The sequence below is a fragment of the Notolepis coatsorum genome, assembly GCF_963971535.1.
Source record: "Notolepis coatsorum genome assembly, contig: SUPER_15_unloc_1, whole genome shotgun sequence".
NCBI classification, from domain to species: Eukaryota; Metazoa; Chordata; class Actinopteri; order Aulopiformes; family Paralepididae; genus Notolepis; species Notolepis coatsorum.
This window is the reverse complement of record NW_028174866.1, coordinates 769,395-789,743: the sequence shown is the minus strand read 5'-3', so window position 1 is coordinate 789,743 and position 20,349 is coordinate 769,395. Positions and strand designations below refer to the sequence as shown.

General features: G+C 49.6%; 1 protein-coding gene across 1 annotated transcript in view; it reads right to left on the bottom strand.

The window, feature by feature from the left end:
• Positions 1–20,349, bottom strand: part of lrmp (lymphoid-restricted membrane protein) — a gene marked incomplete at its 5' end in the record, with an annotated part of 126,931 nt that overhangs the window by 72,957 nt on the left and 33,625 nt on the right. The window contains 4 exon segments of the mRNA XM_084338439.1: positions 3,227–3,374; positions 16,557–16,657; positions 16,941–16,996; positions 17,527–17,586. Coding sequence (XP_084194565.1) covers positions 3,227–3,374; positions 16,557–16,657; positions 16,941–16,996; positions 17,527–17,586 — 365 coding nt within the window.

The following is a 20,349-nucleotide window of genomic DNA, read 5'->3' as shown; positions in this document are numbered from 1 at the left end:
TCACCCCGCTCGGTTTTGGATTTAAATGCAGCTACCATGAATTACTAATGTTTTATTTTTTTTGCCAATTTTTCTCCTTATTTTCTATTTTTTCTCCCATCCCAATTTCGCTGTTTCCAATTCTCCCCTCCCCTGTCTTGAACGTTGCTCGCATATGCCCCCCACTGGGCGGTTGTAGGGAGGATAGAAGCCTTGCATCACGTGTCCCCTCCGGTACACGAGGAGGCAGCCTGTCGCATCTTTTCACCTGCCGGCGCGGACTCTCATTGGCGAGGTGTAACGTGTGGGAGGCTCACACTACCCCCCGCCGTTTCCTGTCTCTGCTGTGCAGGCGTCCCCCAACCGACCTGTAGGAGTCGCTGTCCACAACGTCCAGATTACCACCCATCGACTTCCCACCCGCTAACTCTGCCAATTGAGCCAGTATGACGGCCGGCCCAAGCCGGAGGCAACGCCGACAGCCGGATTTGAACCCGGTGTCTCTTGCCGTTGGTGACGAGCGCAATGTCCGCTGCGCCACCCAGCAGCCCCTCATGAATTACTAATGTTAACTGAACTTAGTATTCCTTATTCTTAGTGCTGGATGACAGTAAATGGAAATAGTTAATGGCCAGTTATACAAACAAAAGCACTCCATACACACCGCAGGAGTGATGCATTTGGCTACAACAAAGGGTTTCTCAGTACCAAAGTAAACGGAGCGCTCTCTAAACCGTTACTCGTCAGGTCGTCATGGTACCCTGTGCGTCAGTCATATTGTGAACCAGTATATTTAACCCGATTGTCATTTCAGCAGTTATGTAACTGGGTGCTCTCTTAATATCTGACCTCATTGACAATTTGAATGTCCTTTGCCTGTTTGTAATGTAGGTGTACATAATTAGTGATTAAAGTGTGTGTGTGTGTGTGTGTGTGTGTGTGTGTGTGGTCTTTCTGCCGTGTATTCATCTATGTTCAATGTACAGGAGACAAAAGAGAGAGACGGACTTCCTGTGCATGTACTGTATGTTCGCATGTGGAAAACTGTGGATACCAAACGGAAGGTAAAGACGACTTTGAACTGTACAGTAATCCAGGACTATTGTATTGCACTGTAAAGAAACTGATTGTATAGTATGTCTGCACTTTATGTGCTCATTTCATCATTCATGTCTTTTACATTCTACTAAAACTGAATCAAACCATATACAAGGTGGCCTGTTGGGATGTTGGATCCTAATGTGAAAAACTGTGATTTTATATGTCTGCTCATTTTACCCTTGCTATTATTTTACTTATTTTTACTTTTATCTTCACGCCCCACTATCCGCTGGGTGCATACTATGACCTTTATCATGTTTTGTAACAAGATTACAGAAATTCAAGTAGCCTATTGGAACGTGACGTGAGGTTCTGATATGATTTGATTAATATATCTGCATTATTTTATCCCACTTTATACTTTGCTCTTGCTTTACACAGATTTATTTTACTGATGCAAAGCACTTTGAACTGCAATTTCCTGTATGAAAGGTGCTATACAAATAAAGTTATTATTTATTATTATTATTATTATTATTATTATTATTATTATTATTATTATTATTATTATTATTATTATTATTATTATGTGTGCACATGCATGGACACGTGTGTGTCTCACGTGAAGTCTGCCCTCAGTGCCGTCCTCTCTCTGCCCATCGTCCCGTAGGTGATTCTTCAGAGTAGATAAGACTGATGTTGCATCTTCTCCAAAATCCCTTTTCTGGAACCAAGGAGACAGAAATGTTCTGTGAGGGAGACACTTTATTATTCATGTTAACAAATAATCAGTGGGTAATCATGTTTAATTACTCGTGATTTCAATATCAATCAAAATACGGTAATCGATTATGATTTTTGCCATAATCAAGCAGCCCTAGAAAGTATTGCCGTCCGTTGGTTTGTTTTTAAATGAGAACTACAGATAATATAAATCATGCAATTTCAGAAATGACCGCTTTGCAACGGACAGGAATCCGTCGGTTCCAAAAGTTCATCCTCTCCAAATGTTTCCGTTCCTAAAAAAAGAGATACGGATCTGGCGGAGTTGGACACGCCTCCAGCCCTGTTGGACACACCTCCAGCCCTGTTGGACACACCTCCAGCCCTGTTGGACACACCTCCAGCCCTGTCCAACCAACGGATACTCATCATTGAAGAACATATTAAAAACAGGGGTGTAAAGTACTTGAGTAATTGTACTTTGTTACAATGCTCGCTCTTTATTTAAAAACAGCCAATCAAATCCCCATCAATGGAAAATGAACCCGCCCATACCCATGCTGATTGGTCCTTGTGCAAGACTAGAAAGCGGGGATCTTTGATATCAGAAGAATAGACAGTCAGAGTGACGAGCTACAGAAGACGGCCACAAACGATAGTACGAGTGATGAAGAGGACGAAACGGAACATTTCATTGCCCCGGAATAAAAAAAAGTTTTAACTTTGACTTTTTAGTACATTTAACACATTGGGCGCCGGGGGGTTGTGCCCATCTTATACCACTCTCTGCCACCGTTGAAAGCCTATGGAGATGTTTACCTTCTTTGCAGGGCTATAACTTTTTAAATTGTATTGCTATATTGACATTACTATGGCCCATTCAACATCGAATATCTATCGTTCAGGATGTGGGAACGTTATACTTTTTCATTCATACATTGTTTTGTTAATACCTTCGAGAATATAAGTATGTTTTTTATCTTTTCTGCTGTAATTCCAAAAACAGTAGTTATAGGCCCTGAAGCATATATAGATTATCGATTGGAGTTTCTTTCCCATACACACTATATTAAAAACTTCAAATGTATATGATGAAGAGGACGAAACGGAACATTTCATTGCCCCGGAATAAAAAAAAGTTTTTACTTTTACTTTTTAGTACAAACTTTTTTACTCAAGTGTGTTTGTAGCCAGATACTCTTGCCTTTTACTCAAGTACGATTTTGAGACGGTACCCATACTTTCACTCAAGTATCATTTCTGGGTCCTTTTTACACCCCTGCAAGGGATCAGCGTGGGCCGAGCCCCAAGACCCCCCCGGGGTTAGGGGTTCGATTCCCGTACGGGGAAACAAACTCCACTGGGTTTTTCCTGCCAGAGGGTTCTCTCTTCTTCAGCCCAACTATTGACTTAAGGACTTAGATTAAAGAAGCCATATTCTTTCATGAAAAGGTTACACAGAGGAGGAGGTTTAATTGAATACAATAATGTCACCAGTTTCTGGAGGAGGCTCTTGCACTCCAGGGACATGTGTTCTGGGCTGGGGCCCTGCAGGAGGAGAAGCACCTCGCGGTCCAGGGTCTCGTCCAGCGGGGAGGGGGAGGCACAGGTCAGGTTAGGTAACAGATGGTCTGCGCTCTGGGGGGGAGAGGGAGGCACAGGTCAGGTTAGGCAACAGATGGTCTGCGCTCTGGGGGGGGGGGAGAGGGAGAGAGAGACACACAGACACAGAGGGGAGAGGGAGAGAGAGACACACAGACACAGAGGGGAGAGGGAGAGAGAGACACACAGACACAGAGGGGAGAGGGAGAGAGAGACACACAGACACAGAGGGGAGAGGGAGAGAGAGACACACAGACACAGAGGGGAGAGGGAGAGAGAGACACACAGGCACAGAGGGGAGAGGGAGAGAGAGACACACAGACACAGAGGGGAGAGGGAGAGAGAGACACACAGACACAGAGGGGAGAGGGAGAGAGAGACACACAGACACAGAGGGGAGAGGGAGAGAGAGACACACAGACACAGAGGGGAGAGGGAGAGAGAGACACACAGACACAGAGGGGAGAGGGAGAGAGAGACACACAGGCACAGAGGGGAGAGGGAGAGAGAGACACACAGACACAGAGGGGAGAGGGAGAGAGAGACACACAGGCACAGAGGGGAGAGGGAGAGAGAGACACACAGACACAGAGGGGAGAGGGAGAGAGAGACACACAGACAGAGGGGAGAGGGAGAGAGAGACACACAGGCACAGAGGGGAGAGGGAGAGAGAGACACACAGGCACAGAGGGGAGAGGGAGAGAGAGACACACAGACAGAGGGGAGAGGGAGAGAGAGACACACAGACAGAGGGGAGAGGGAGAGAGAGACACACAGACACAGAGGGGAGAGGGAGAGAGAGACACACAGACACAGAGGGGAGAGGGAGAGAGAGACACACAGGCACAGAGGGGAGAGGGAGAGAGAGACACACAGGCACAGAGGGGAGAGGGAGAGAGAGACACACAGACACAGAGGGGAGAGGGAGAGAGAGACACACAGGCACAGAGGGGAGAGGGAGAGAGAGACACACAGGCACAGAGGGGAGAGGGAGAGAGAGACACACAGACACAGAGGGGAGAGGGAGAGAGAGACACACAGGCACAGAGGGGAGAGGGAGAGAGAGACACACAGACACAGAGGGGAGAGGGAGAGAGAGACACACAGACAGAGGGGAGAGGGAGAGAGAGACACACAGGCACAGAGGGGAGAGGGAGAGAGAGACACACAGGCACAGAGGGGAGAGGGAGAGAGAGACACACAGACACAGAGGGGAGAGGGAGAGAGAGACACACAGACAGAGGGGAGAGGGAGAGAGAGACACACAGGCACAGAGGGGAGAGGGAGAGAGAGACACACAGGCACAGAGGGGAGAGGGAGAGAGAGACACACAGACACAGAGGGGAGAGGGAGAGAGAGACACACAGGCACAGAGGGGAGAGGGAGAGAGAGACACACAGACACAGAGGGGAGAGGGAGAGAGAGACACACAGACAGAGGGGAGAGGGAGAGAGAGACACACAGACAGAGGGGAGAGGGAGAGAGAGACACACAGGCACAGAGGGGAGAGGGAGAGAGAGACACACAGACACAGAGGGGAGAGGGAGAGAGAGACACACAGGCACAGAGGGGAGAGGGAGAGAGAGACACACAGGCACAGAGGGGAGAGGGAGAGAGAGACACACAGACACAGAGGGGAGAGGGAGAGAGAGACACACAGACACAGAGGGGAGAGGGAGAGAGAGACACACAGACACAGAGGGGAGAGGGAGAGAGAGACACACAGACAGAGGGGAGAGGGAGAGAGAGACACACAGACAGAGGGGAGAGGGAGAGAGAGACACACAGGCACAGAGGGGAGAGGGAGAGAGAGACACACAGACACAGAGGGGAGAGGGAGAGAGAGACACACAGACACAGAGGGGAGAGGGAGAGAGAGACACACAGACACAGAGGGGAGAGGGAGAGAGAGACACACAGACACAGAGGGGAGAGGGAGAGAGAGACACACAGACACAGAGGGGAGAGGGAGAGAGAGACACACAGACAGAGGGGAGAGGGAGAGAGAGACACACAGACACAGAGGGGAGAGGGAGAGAGAGACACACAGACACAGAGGGGAGAGGGAGAGAGAGACACACAGACACAGAGGGGAGAGGGAGAGAGAGACACACAGACACAGAGGGGAGAGGGAGAGAGAGACACACAGACACAGAGGGGAGAGGGAGAGAGAGACACACAGACACAGAGGGGAGAGGGAGAGAGAGACACACAGACACAGAGGGGAGAGGGAGAGAGAGACACACAGACACAGAGGGGAGAGGGAGAGAGAGACACACAGACAGAGGGGAGAGGGAGAGAGAGACACACAGACACAGAGGGGAGAGGGAGAGAGAGACACACAGACAGAGGGGAGAGGGAGAGAGAGACACACAGACAGAGGGGAGAGGGAGAGAGAGACACACAGACACAGAGGGGAGAGGGAGAGAGAGACACACAGACACAGAGGGGAGAGGGAGAGAGAGACACACAGACACAGAGGGGAGAGGGAGAGAGAGACACACAGACACAGAGGGGAGAGGGAGAGAGAGACACACAGACACAGAGGGGAGAGGGAGAGAGAGACACACAGACACAGAGGGGAGAGGGAGAGAGAGACACACAGACAGAGGGGAGAGGGAGAGAGAGACACACAGACACAGAGGGGAGAGGGAGAGAGAGACACACAGACACAGAGGGGAGAGGGAGAGAGAGACACACAGACACAGAGGGGAGAGGGAGAGAGAGACACACAGACACAGAGGGGAGAGGGAGAGAGAGACACACAGACACAGAGGGGAGAGGGAGAGAGAGACACACAGACACAGAGGGGAGAGGGAGAGAGAGACACACAGACACAGAGGGGAGAGGGAGAGAGAGACACACAGACACAGAGGGGAGAGGGAGAGAGAGACACACAGACACAGAGGGGAGAGGGAGAGAGAGACACACAGACACAGAGGGGAGAGGGAGAGAGAGACACACAGACACAGAGGGGAGAGGGAGAGAGAGACACACAGACACAGAGGGGAGAGGGAGAGAGAGACACACAGACACAGAGGGGAGAGGGAGAGAGAGACACACAGACACAGAGGGGAGAGGGAGAGAGAGACACACAGACACAGAGGGGAGAGGGAGAGAGAGACACACAGACACAGAGGGGAGAGGGAGAGAGAGACACACAGACACAGAGGGGAGAGGGAGAGAGAGACACACAGACAGAGGGGAGAGGGAGAGAGAGACACACAGACACAGAGGGGAGAGGGAGAGAGAGACACACAGACAGAGGGGAGAGGGAGAGAGAGACACACAGACACAGAGGGGAGAGGGAGAGAGAGACACACAGACAGAGGGGAGAGGGAGAGAGAGACACACAGACACAGAGGGGAGAGGGAGAGAGAGACACACAGACACAGAGGGGAGAGGGAGAGAGAGACACACAGACACAGAGGGGAGAGGGAGAGAGAGACACACAGACAGAGGGGAGAGGGAGAGAGAGACACACAGACACAGAGGGGAGAGGGAGAGAGAGACACACAGACACAGAGGGGAGAGGGAGAGAGAGACACACAGACACAGAGGGGAGAGGGAGAGAGAGACACACAGACACAGAGGGGAGAGGGAGAGAGAGACACACAGACACAGAGGGGAGAGGGAGAGAGAGACACACAGACACAGAGGGGAGAGGGAGAGAGAGACACACAGACACAGAGGGGAGAGGGAGAGAGAGACACACAGACAGAGGGGAGAGGGAGAGAGAGACACACAGACACAGAGGGGAGAGGGAGAGAGAGACACACAGACACAGAGGGGAGAGGGAGAGAGAGACACACAGACACAGAGGGGAGAGGGAGAGAGAGACACACAGACACAGAGGGGAGAGGGAGAGAGAGACACACAGACACAGAGGGGAGAGGGAGAGAGAGACACACAGACACAGAGGGGAGAGGGAGAGAGAGACACACAGACACAGAGGGGAGAGGGAGAGAGAGACACACAGACACAGAGGGGAGAGGGAGAGAGAGACACACAGACACAGAGGGGAGAGGGAGAGAGAGACACACAGACACAGAGGGGAGAGGGAGAGAGAGACACACAGACACAGAGGGGAGAGGGAGAGAGAGACACACAGACACAGAGGGGAGAGGGAGAGAGAGACACACAGACACAGAGGGGAGAGGGAGAGAGAGACACACAGACACAGAGGGGAGAGGGAGAGAGAGACACACAGACACAGAGGGGAGAGGGAGAGAGAGACACACAGACACAGAGGGGAGAGGGAGAGAGAGACACACAGACACAGAGGGGAGAGGGAGAGAGAGACACACAGACAGAGGGGAGAGGGAGAGAGAGACACACAGACACAGAGGGGAGAGGGAGAGAGAGACACACAGACAGAGGGGAGAGGGAGAGAGAGACACACAGACACAGAGGGGAGAGGGAGAGAGAGACACACAGACAGAGGGGAGAGGGAGAGAGAGACACACAGACACAGAGGGGAGAGGGAGAGAGAGACACACAGACACAGAGGGGAGAGGGAGAGAGAGACACACAGACACAGAGGGGAGAGGGAGAGAGAGACACACAGACACAGAGGGGAGAGGGAGAGAGAGACACACAGACACAGAGGGGAGAGGGAGAGAGAGACACACAGACACAGAGGGGAGAGGGAGAGAGAGACACACAGACAGAGGGGAGAGGGAGAGAGAGACACACAGACACAGAGGGGAGAGGGAGAGAGAGACACACAGACAGAGGGGAGAGGGAGAGAGAGACACACAGACACAGAGGGGAGAGGGAGAGAGAGACACACAGACACAGAGGGGAGAGGGAGAGAGAGACACACAGACAGAGGGGAGAGGGAGAGAGAGACACACAGACACAGAGGGGAGAGGGAGACACACAGACACAGAGGGGAGAGGGAGAGAGAGACACACAGACACAGAGGGGAGAGGGAGAGAGAGACACACAGACACAGAGGGGAGAGGGAGAGAGAGACACACAGACAGAGGGGAGAGGGAGAGAGAGACACACAGACAGAGGGGAGAGGGAGAGAGAGACACACAGACACAGAGGGGAGAGGGAGAGAGAGACACACAGACACAGAGGGGAGAGGGAGAGAGAGACACACAGACACAGAGGGGAGAGGGAGAGAGAGACACACAGACAGAGGGGAGAGGGAGAGAGAGACACACAGACAGAGGGGAGAGGGAGAGAGAGACACACAGACAGAGGGGAGAGGGAGAGAGAGACACACAGACACAGAGGGGAGAGGGAGAGAGAGACACACAGACAGAGGGGAGAGGGAGAGAGAGACACACAGACAGAGGGGAGAGGGAGAGAGAGACACACAGGCACAGAGGGGAGAGGGAGAGAGAGACACACAGACACAGAGGGGAGAGGGAGAGAGAGACACACAGGCACAGAGGGGAGAGGGAGAGAGAGACACACAGGCACAGAGGGGAGAGGGAGAGAGAGACACACAGACACAGAGGGGAGAGGGAGAGAGAGACACACAGACAGAGGGGAGAGGGAGAGAGAGACACACAGACAGAGGGGAGAGGGAGAGAGAGACACACAGACAGAGGGGAGAGGGAGAGAGAGACACACAGACAGAGGGGAGAGGGAGAGAGAGACACACAGACACAGAGGGGAGAGGGAGAGAGAGACACACAGGCACAGAGGGGAGAGGGAGAGAGAGACACACAGACACAGAGGGGAGAGGGAGAGAGAGACACACAGACACAGAGGGGAGAGGGAGAGAGAGACACACAGACACAGAGGGGAGAGGGAGAGAGAGACACACAGACACAGAGGGGAGAGGGAGAGAGAGACACACAGACACAGAGGGGAGAGGGAGAGAGAGACACACAGACACAGAGGGGAGAGGGAGAGAGAGACACACAGACAGAGGGGAGAGGGAGAGAGAGACACACAGACACAGAGGGGAGAGGGAGAGAGAGACACACAGACACAGAGGGGAGAGGGAGAGAGAGACACACAGACACAGAGGGGAGAGGGAGAGAGAGACACACAGACACAGAGGGGAGAGGGAGAGAGAGACACACAGACACAGAGGGGAGAGGGAGAGAGAGACACACAGACACAGAGGGGAGAGGGAGAGAGAGACACACAGACACAGAGGGGAGAGGGAGAGAGAGACACACAGACAGAGGGGAGAGGGAGAGAGAGACACACAGACACAGAGGGGAGAGGGAGAGAGAGACACACAGACAGAGGGGAGAGGGAGAGAGAGACACACAGACAGAGGGGAGAGGGAGAGAGAGACACACAGACACAGAGGGGAGAGGGAGAGAGAGACACACAGACACAGAGGGGAGAGGGAGAGAGAGACACACAGACACAGAGGGGAGAGGGAGAGAGAGACACACAGACACAGAGGGGAGAGGGAGAGAGAGACACACAGACACAGAGGGGAGAGGGAGAGAGAGACACACAGACACAGAGGGGAGAGGGAGAGAGAGACACACAGACAGAGGGGAGAGGGAGAGAGAGACACACAGACACAGAGGGGAGAGGGAGAGAGAGACACACAGACACAGAGGGGAGAGGGAGAGAGAGACACACAGACACAGATGGGAGAGGGAGAGAGAGACACACAGACACAGAGGGGAGAGGGAGAGAGAGACACACAGACACAGAGGGGAGAGGGAGAGAGAGACACACAGACACAGAGGGGAGAGGGAGAGAGAGACACACAGACACAGAGGGGAGAGGGAGAGAGAGACACACAGACACAGAGGGGAGAGGGAGAGAGAGACACACAGACACAGAGGGGAGAGGGAGAGAGAGACACACAGACACAGAGGGGAGAGGGAGAGAGAGACACACAGACACAGAGGGGAGAGGGAGAGAGAGACACACAGACACAGAGGGGAGAGGGAGAGAGAGACACACAGACACAGAGGGGAGAGGGAGAGAGAGACACACAGACACAGAGGGGAGAGGGAGAGAGAGACACACAGACACAGAGGGGAGAGGGAGAGAGAGACACACAGACACAGAGGGGAGAGGGAGAGAGAGACACACAGACAGAGGGGAGAGGGAGAGAGAGACACACAGACACAGAGGGGAGAGGGAGAGAGAGACACACAGACAGAGGGGAGAGGGAGAGAGAGACACACAGACACAGAGGGGAGAGGGAGAGAGAGACACACAGACAGAGGGGAGAGGGAGAGAGAGACACACAGACACAGAGGGGAGAGGGAGAGAGAGACACACAGACACAGAGGGGAGAGGGAGAGAGAGACACACAGACACAGAGGGGAGAGGGAGAGAGAGACACACAGACACAGAGGGGAGAGGGAGAGAGAGACACACAGACACAGAGGGGAGAGGGAGAGAGAGACACACAGACACAGAGGGGAGAGGGAGAGAGAGACACACAGACAGAGGGGAGAGGGAGAGAGAGACACACAGACACAGAGGGGAGAGGGAGAGAGAGACACACAGACAGAGGGGAGAGGGAGAGAGAGACACACAGACACAGAGGGGAGAGGGAGAGAGAGACACACAGACACAGAGGGGAGAGGGAGAGAGAGACACACAGACAGAGGGGAGAGGGAGAGAGAGACACACAGACACAGAGGGGAGAGGGAGACACACAGACACAGAGGGGAGAGGGAGAGAGAGACACACAGACACAGAGGGGAGAGGGAGAGAGAGACACACAGACACAGAGGGGAGAGGGAGAGAGAGACACACAGACAGAGGGGAGAGGGAGAGAGAGACACACAGACAGAGGGGAGAGGGAGAGAGAGACACACAGACACAGAGGGGAGAGGGAGAGAGAGACACACAGACACAGAGGGGAGAGGGAGAGAGAGACACACAGACACAGAGGGGAGAGGGAGAGAGAGACACACAGACAGAGGGGAGAGGGAGAGAGAGACACACAGACAGAGGGGAGAGGGAGAGAGAGACACACAGACAGAGGGGAGAGGGAGAGAGAGACACACAGACAGAGGGGAGAGGGAGAGAGAGACACACAGACACAGAGGGGAGAGGGAGAGAGAGACACACAGACAGAGGGGAGAGGGAGAGAGAGACACACAGACACAGAGGGGAGAGGGAGAGAGAGACACACAGACACAGAGGGGAGAGGGAGAGAGAGACACACAGACACAGAGGGGAGAGGGAGAGAGAGACACACAGACACAGAGGGGAGAGGGAGAGAGAGACACACAGACACAGAGGGGAGAGGGAGAGAGAGACACACAGACAGAGGGGAGAGGGAGAGAGAGACACACAGACACAGAGGGGAGAGGGAGAGAGAGACACACAGACAGAGGGGAGAGGGAGAGAGAGACACACAGACACAGAGGGGAGAGGGAGAGAGAGACACACAGACACAGAGGGGAGAGGGAGAGAGAGACACACAGACAGAGAGAGAATTAAGGAGAGACAGATAGAGAGGTAGATATAGATGGATAAAATAGAAGGAGACAGAGAGAGAGACACACAGACACAGATAGAATTAAGGAGAGAGACAGATAGAGAGGTAGATATAGATGGATAAAATAGAAGGAGACAGAGAGAGAGACACACAGACACAGATATAATTAAGGAGAGAGACAGATAGAGAGGTAGATATATAAAATAAAAGGAGACAGAGGGAGAGAGGTACAGATAATGATAGATAGAATTAAGGAGAGAGACAGAGAGGGGTAGATATAGATATATAAAATAAAGGGAGAGGGAGAGAGATACAGACATGTAGATCTTATGTATGTATTTTATTCTATTGTATGCACCATTCGAGTGGCACGTACACTTTCACGACAATTAATAGCGGATTCCGATAGAAATAAAGGAGAGAAACGGAGGGAGAGATAGATGCAATTTAGAGGGTCATGGTTTTCATACTGTACCCGGTTGAAAATTGCACCAACATTGTTAATAAATGTTATTTCAGAAATCAAAACATTGGTGAGAAAAATATCCTGTATGATCTTCCCAGAGGGGGCGTGGTCAGTGATCAACTGGATGAAGGCTGACTGATATCGTGCCAGTGGGTCTTGGACTTCCCTGGTGAGTCCTCATCCATCACTCTCGACATAGAGGGCTGTGTTCCGAGCCCCCTCCTCGACTCACTTTAGACGCAGGCAAAGCACAACAGCAACACAATATTAGTAAAGTTTGCTGACGACACAGCTGTGGTGGGCCTGATCTCTGCAAACGACGAGAGGGCCTACCTGGGAGAGGTGGAGAACCTGGCGCTGTGGTGCCGGGAGAACAGCCTCGTCTCCCTGAACATCAGCAAAACCAAAGAACTAATTGTGGACTTTAGGAGGTCTGGGGCAAGGAACTACAGCCCCCTCAGCATCTATGGGGCACCGGTGGAGAGAGTGAACTATTTCAAGTACCTCGGAGTCCAAATGAGTCCCTGACCTCTGTGGTGATGAAGTCCGTTGAGTGCCTTGTGCTTACACACCTCCAAACAATAACGGACCCTCTCCTGGACCCCCTGCAGTTCGCCGACAGAGCAACAGGTCTGTAGACGACGCCGTCAAAACACGGCACTCGACTTCGTCCTCCAGCACCTGGACTCTGGTGATGGTTGTGGACTACAGAAGGACCCCAGCCCCACTCAACCCCATCACCCTGTGTGACTCCTCGGTGGACACCGTTGATCTCCCATGACCTCAAGTGGGAGCTGAACATCAACAGCTCCCTCGTCAAGAAAGCACAGCAGAGGATGTTCTTCCTGCGGCAACCTGCCAAAGACAATGACGGTGCACTTCTACACAGCCATCATCGAGTCCATCCTCACCTCCTCCATCACACTATGGTACGCTGCAGCCACGGCCAAGGACAAAGGCAGGCTGCAGCGTGTCATCCACTCTGCTGAGAAGGTGATCGGCTGCAATCTACCATCTCTCCAGGACCTGTACGCCTCCAGAACCCTGAAGCGTGCAGGTAAGATCGTGGCCGACCCCTGCCACCCCAGTTACAATCCGTTTGAGACACTCGCCTCTGGCAGGGGCCAAAACTTCATGCCACAAGAACAGTTTCTTCCCCTCTGCAGTGAGCCTCATCAACAAGGCTCGGGACCCCCACTGATTTGTCCGGTTTCACTTTTCCTTGTCGGGCGAGGCGAGCGGTTCTCCTGGTTCCATTGAAGCACGTCAAATATCCCCGATCCATATGTTGTGGTGGATTATGCCGTGGACCAAATGGACATTGGATGTACCAGATGGCGATCAAACAATTGGAATATTATTTTTGGAATACTCCCGATCACAGGTAAGGAGGATCTGACGTCAATTTTAGCTTGATCCTGCAATGCTTTTATACCGATCGGGCTGATTAAAGTTTTTAAGTGTTCAATACGAATGCCGTTACTGTCAATCAAATAATCAGAAACGACCCCCACCCCCACCTTTCATGCATTCATGATGAAACATAATACCCGATATAGATTTGATTCAGAATAATAGCGTGTACAGGCAAGAAACGGCAACGTCTAATAGTGGAATTGACGTATAAGGCTATAACTCAGCATTTTGGGAATTACCCTAGACCGCTCTAAAACCACACTTATATTCACCACGGTATAACACGGGAACATATGGATGGAAAAATTCATTCTTTTCCACATATTGAACGATAGATAGAGCGAGCCTGACTAATTCCCCGCGGGGAATGAGCTAATGTCACACCGAAAACGACTAAAGCAAATTCCTTGTATGTGAAAACTACTTGGCAATAAAGATCTTTCGGATTCTGACATGGACCTTGAAACTTGTTGCGATTATGAGAGTCTCAACACAGCGGTTAGACAACATCGTACGACTAACATAATTGTGTAGCTAGTGAAGTATCTCGTGTTTGACTGGAGCACGTCGGTAGTTGTTTTGAGTGGGAGACCTTCGTATGCCTATTCACTGATTTAACCGTGCAATGGTGGCTACTAGGCAACCCTACACCATGGAGACGGAAAGAGAGAGAAATAGAGATGGAGAGGTATTGCAGTTGGTCGTGTTTTCATGTAGTGCGTCTTCAGTGGTTTAAATGCAGAATAGGGAGGTGTAGTCCGACGTCACTTTAGTTCCCCGCGCGGTCCCACCCGTATAGGGATTTATCATTGGGAAAATGTATCTGTAATTGTAATAATTCTGCCTCGAACATTGGCAAGCTTTCCATTTTTGCACAAAATGAGTTCCCTTCCATCACTAACATTATTGTTTAAGCATTTTTGGTTGAAATAAAGTTAGTTATAAGGTTTTTTTAATTTGACGTTAAAAAAGAACTACACTTACCAGTAGAACGCCTGCCGCTCAGTGCTGTCACCTAACACACGTCACGGCCATTGTGTAGTTTCTCAGTGAACTAAAACATAAACGTTGTTATTTTACTACCTTTATGATTAATTGCGAATTCTTTCATGTTGAGCTATAGATTGTGGATGAATACACAGAAAGGTACACCGTGCCAATGTTCATGCTTTATTTGTTTTAAAACGAGACGATTTAGAAATGTGTCCATTGAGAATACATGGTGATTTCAAGAGGGGTGGACCGCACGGGAAACGGCAATGACGTAACCACTACACCTCCCCTATAGACCAGGAAGTAACCACCACACCTCGCCATTGGTGGGTGCTGAAATAATGATGTACAAAACAAGGGAGGGAGAGATATGGTTAAAGGTTCCCGATGAGATGGAGAGGGGATGGAAATATGAAAAGAGTGAAGGCTGATTCACGCTAGGGTGCTCAACACCTCCTGGATGTTCTCGTGAAATGCCAACGTTGCCACGAATAGTTCACTTGGATTTTAGATTTAGCCAACATAACCTGGGGAAGCGGGCGGAGGGAAGATTAGCGGAGAAGAAAAGCACAGACGGTCTGGAACTTGACATGGTTTGTTACCATATAGATGACGGAAACCGTCGCCCAAAGCACTTCATGACAAAATTGACAAAAAGGCGATATTTTCACGTCCGTCGAGCGACATTACATTTTGTCAAAGGTGTTGAGCCCTAAGCAACAACAAGCCTTGAGAGGAGGCACTGGAGACAGAGGGTAGAAGAATAGGCGAGCGAGAAAGATAAAGGGAGAGAGAGCAGGAAAGAAAGAGTGGCGAGTGTAAGAGAAAGTAATAAACACAGAAGGAGACAGACAGACAGAGATACAGACACAGATGGACAGACTCGCATAGAGACACAGATAGACAGACATGTAGACAGTAACACAGACATGTAGACAGTAACACAGAGACAGACATACAGACATGTAGACAGTAACACAGAGACAGACAGACAGACAGGTAGACAGTAACACAGAGACAGACAGACAGGTAGACAGTAACACAGACAGACAGGTAGACAGTAACACAGAGAGAGACAGACATGTAGACAGTAACACAGAGACAGACATACAGACATGTAGACAGTAACACAGAGAGAGACAGACATGTAGACAGTAACACAGAGACAGACAGACAGACAGACAGGTAGACAGTAACAGAGAGAGAGACAGACATGTAGACAGTAACACAGAGACAGACAGACAGACAGGTAGACAGTAACAGAGAGAGAGACAGACAGGTAGACAGTAACACAGAGAGAGACAGACATGTAGACAGTAACACAGAGACAGACAGACAGACAGGTAGACAGTAACACAGAGACAGACAGACAGACATGTAGACAGTAACAGAGAGAGAGACAGACAGACAGGTAGACAGTAACACAGAGACAGACAGACATGTAGACAGTAACACAGAGACAGACAGACAGACAGGTAGACAGTAACACAGAGACAGACAGACAGGTAGACAGTAACACAGAGAGAGACAGACAGACATGTAGACAGTAACACAGAGACAGACAGACATGTAGACAGTAACACAGAGACAGACAGACATGTAGACAGTAACACAGAGACAGACAGACAGACATGTAGACAGTAACACAGAGACAGACAGACAGGTAGACAGTAACACAGAGACAGACAGACAGGTAGACAGTAACACAGAGAGAGACAGACAGGTAGACAGTAACACAGAGACAGACAGACAGACAGGTAGACAGTAACACAGAGACAGACAGACATGTAGACAGTAACACAGAGACAGACAGACAGGTAGACAGTAACACAGAGACAGACAGACAGGTAGACAGTAACACAGAGACAGACAGACAGACAGACAGACAGACAGACAGACAGACAGACAGACAGACAGACGGGTAGACAGACAACAGAGTACTGCTGACCTCCAGTGGTGTCTGTGCCAGAGCCAGTTCAGTCTGCAGAGACCCGGAGCCGGTCTGGTTGAACCTGTAGGCCACCGACAGAGACGGGCCCGTCCTGAGGGGCATACATACATATATATATATATATATATATATATATATATATATATACATATACAGTGTTTATTTATTCAAAAGCAGGTCAATGAAGAACACGTCCTTATGTACAAACGATGATCAGGTAACAGAGGAGAAAGAGAGGAAACAGAGGATGGTATGAAAGAGGGAGGAGGAGAGCTGGAGAAAGAGGAGTAAGAGGCTGAGGAGAGGAGAAAAGGTGGAGGAGAGAAGGAGAGAAGGCTTCATTAGGCAAGTGAGTGTTACTCATGTCTGCTCACGTGGACTGCATCATGTGCATCTGCGTCTCCAGCTGGGTCTTGTCCGATCGCAGCCGCTGTAATCAGCAACAACAACAACAACATAACAGGGCTGTAGTCAAGACGTCAACAAACATGCAAGCAGTTGCAGATTTCATTATATAAAAAAAAAAAAAAAAATCCACCCTAAAACACTTCCAAGCTGATGGGGGAAAACAAGCGGTGATGTGGATCTAGTTAGCAGTTTGGTCCTGTATTAATGCTGTGGTTTGCGGTCGATAAAACTCTCATCCTGACGTGACGTTGAAATATTACCAGCGTAGCTACAGAGATACAAACATTTGTCCAAAACATCAACAGCAAAAAATTCATGATTTTGGCGTCGATCCCCCTTTATCAAAGAGAATGGGCATCTTTTATGTTACAGCTGCCTTCAAAAATCATACAGGGAGGAATAAAATCTCCCAGTCCACACAACAGTCCAAAAGCAAGCGCAGCATTTGCATCCATCACCCACCACCACTATGAGACCATACGAACCCTGCTTATAAAGTGGTCAGTGAACTCTTTCTAAAAGCACGGCACCCCTTTGATTACCCGGCCTTACCTCGGTCACGGAGGAGTACTCCTCTACTGCTGCCCTCAGCTCCAATATCTGCCTGCGCTTCTGTAGAAGGAAAGACGATAATGGAAAACGTAGATTTACACAGAGAGAGAGAGAGAGAGAGAGAGAGAGAGAGAGAGAGAGAGAGAGAGAGAGGGTGTCCTGGAGGCTAATCTGTTCTTCCGTCAGGTCAAACTTTATTATCCCGCCAGGGGACATTTGGTTGCAACGAGAACATCTACAGCTACTGAAGGTAGGCAGCGATGCACCTGAACGCGTTCAATGAACCATCGCTCATGAACTCGTTCATATTTTGGGGCGAACGTGAACTGAACGTGACTGTATTTCCGCTAGATGAACGTAATTGTGAACGTGAACGCGTTCATTCTCGGCGCTCTATCACAGTATAACTCGGTTCAAAAGTGTGGCAGATTTGTGACGGGGCGTACGGGGGTGTGCGCGCACACACACACACACACACACGCGCGTGTTGCGCGTGGAGAGAGAGACTCGTTACGCATGACGCCCCTTCAAGGCAATGGTCGGGGAAACACTGATAAATAATCACAATGTGATGGAAATGCCAGTATTCTGATTACTGTCTGTGGTTCTATATGGGTTGTGGCAATCATTTTGACAAATAATAGCTCGCAGCAACGTATTGAAAAAATAACTAGTTAAACTAGTTCATTTTTTAAACCATGAACTTTAGTTAAAATGTTGAATTATGAACTATGAACTGAACTAGTTCATTTTAAAATGTGTGAACTGAACTAGTTCATGTAGAACAGTGATCACCAACCTTTAAGCCCAAGATCACGTTTTTTTTTGGTGAAGGCAAGCGTTGAGAGAAAAAGACAGCCAAGATTGTACTTTAAACTAAATTACTTTTATTTGCCTGTATTCTAATTACATGCAATGCTTTGGTCCAACATTAAAAACGTCAAAGTAGAACTGTAATATGTACTTTCTCAGTCAGTGCTAAGTGCAGCATCACTTTTCACATCAAAACAAAAGTAGAACTGTAATGTGGACTTTCTCATATTATTAACATTGACAAACATATTTACAATTAGCATTTTATAAAGTAGAACTGTAATGTGTACTTTCTCAGTCAGTGCTAAGAGCAGAATCACTTTTCACATCAAAACAAATGTAGAACTGTAATGTGGACTCTCAGGGAAAGATCTAAAAAAATGTATAAAAAAAAGAAAAGATCTATAGGGAAAGTCTCAAAGATCGACGGGTTGGTGACCACTGATGTAGAAAGTGAACTTTCCCAACACTGAAGGTAGGACCTCAAATACCCTCTGCAGGAAGTGATCAGGACAGTACAATATGGCCTGGGAACTTCACACATTAAAAGGGACTTTTAGCAGAGTTTTCTCAAGAAGTAAAATATGTTGTTGGACTTTGCTACTTTTGGTTGAAAGCTCAACTTGTTGTCAAACGCGGTACAGTGCTCAAATACTTGTAATTTTCCACCAGGTCAACTTAATTTTCCACCAGGTCAACTTAATTCTGCTCGATATTTACATTTAGTCATTTAGCTGTTGCTTTTATCCAAAGCTACTTACAAGTTCTGTACGACAAGTCATCAGGAAGGATACAACTCTATCAGCTGAGCAACAATGTTCATCAAAGTGTTGAGTGCTACAGTGTAGGTTAGTTTATATCTGTCGGGTCAGGTGCAGACGTCTTGAAGTCAATCATCATGTCTTTGGTTTTAGACACATTCAACCCAAGAAAAGACTCCTTACACCGTGACACAAAGTCATCAACTACTGAAGAAACGTGGTTCCTCTCATTCCAAAAAGGCTAAATGGAACAGAATCATCAGGAAACTTTATAAAGTTCAGGTATTTACTTTGACAGCGATTTGTGTCGAGAACATGAAGGAGAGGAGACACAACAGAGCTGAACCAGTGGACGAGTGAAGCTCGTTTGAAAGGACACCATTAACTCTTTCACTGCCACACGACAGAAGGTTAACCCTTTACTATCACACAACCGACGGCGATGCTCCATCATTATCATTAGCTCCGCATCCGCGCGTGATAGTAAAGGGCTAACCTTCTGTCGTGTGGCAGTGAAAGGGTTAACTCTTCACACATTTATGACCCGTCAAAAGGTTTCAAAATGACATCAAGATAAAAGAAGTGAAGCAAATACGGCTAAATAGTATTAAAAGCAGAGGAAAAGTTTACAAACAGAAGCCTGTCCGTGAGGCAACTGAACCTCGAGGTGACGATACTAGGGCTGCCCTCGACTAATGGATCGAAAGGAGCCGTAGTCGACTGCCAACCTCTTAGTCGAATGCAAAAATATATATATTATTATATATATATATTAGCATCATTCTTTCCAAAAGCAAAGAGGCCTAAAAGCGTGGTTAACGCTAATGGCGCACATACCAGCGAGGCTAACTGCCTAATAAAACAGGCACTGAAAGAGGATTTCACCCGTCTAATGAACACACTAGACTAGACAAATATCAAGATGTATCCATCAGTGGACCAATTGAATGCTTTTGCAGAGGACAAGAAGCCTTCAGTCGACTCCTTCAGACATTAAGCACCCCCCACAGCCCAAATGGAATGATCCCAAGCAAAAAAATTAATAATAATATTTGCATTTGGGGGGGGGGGGGTAGTCGACTTTTCGAAAGGCCTAGATGATACAGGTAGTTCAACAAGGTCAGGGTGGCATCCGCTACCGCTCTGCCAGCCCTATAAGAAAACTGTAGAGGGCAAAGTGAACCCTGGACCGGCTGTAGAACAGCCCCTTATACTCAGAAACCTTCATCGCTAAACATGCAATTCTGAT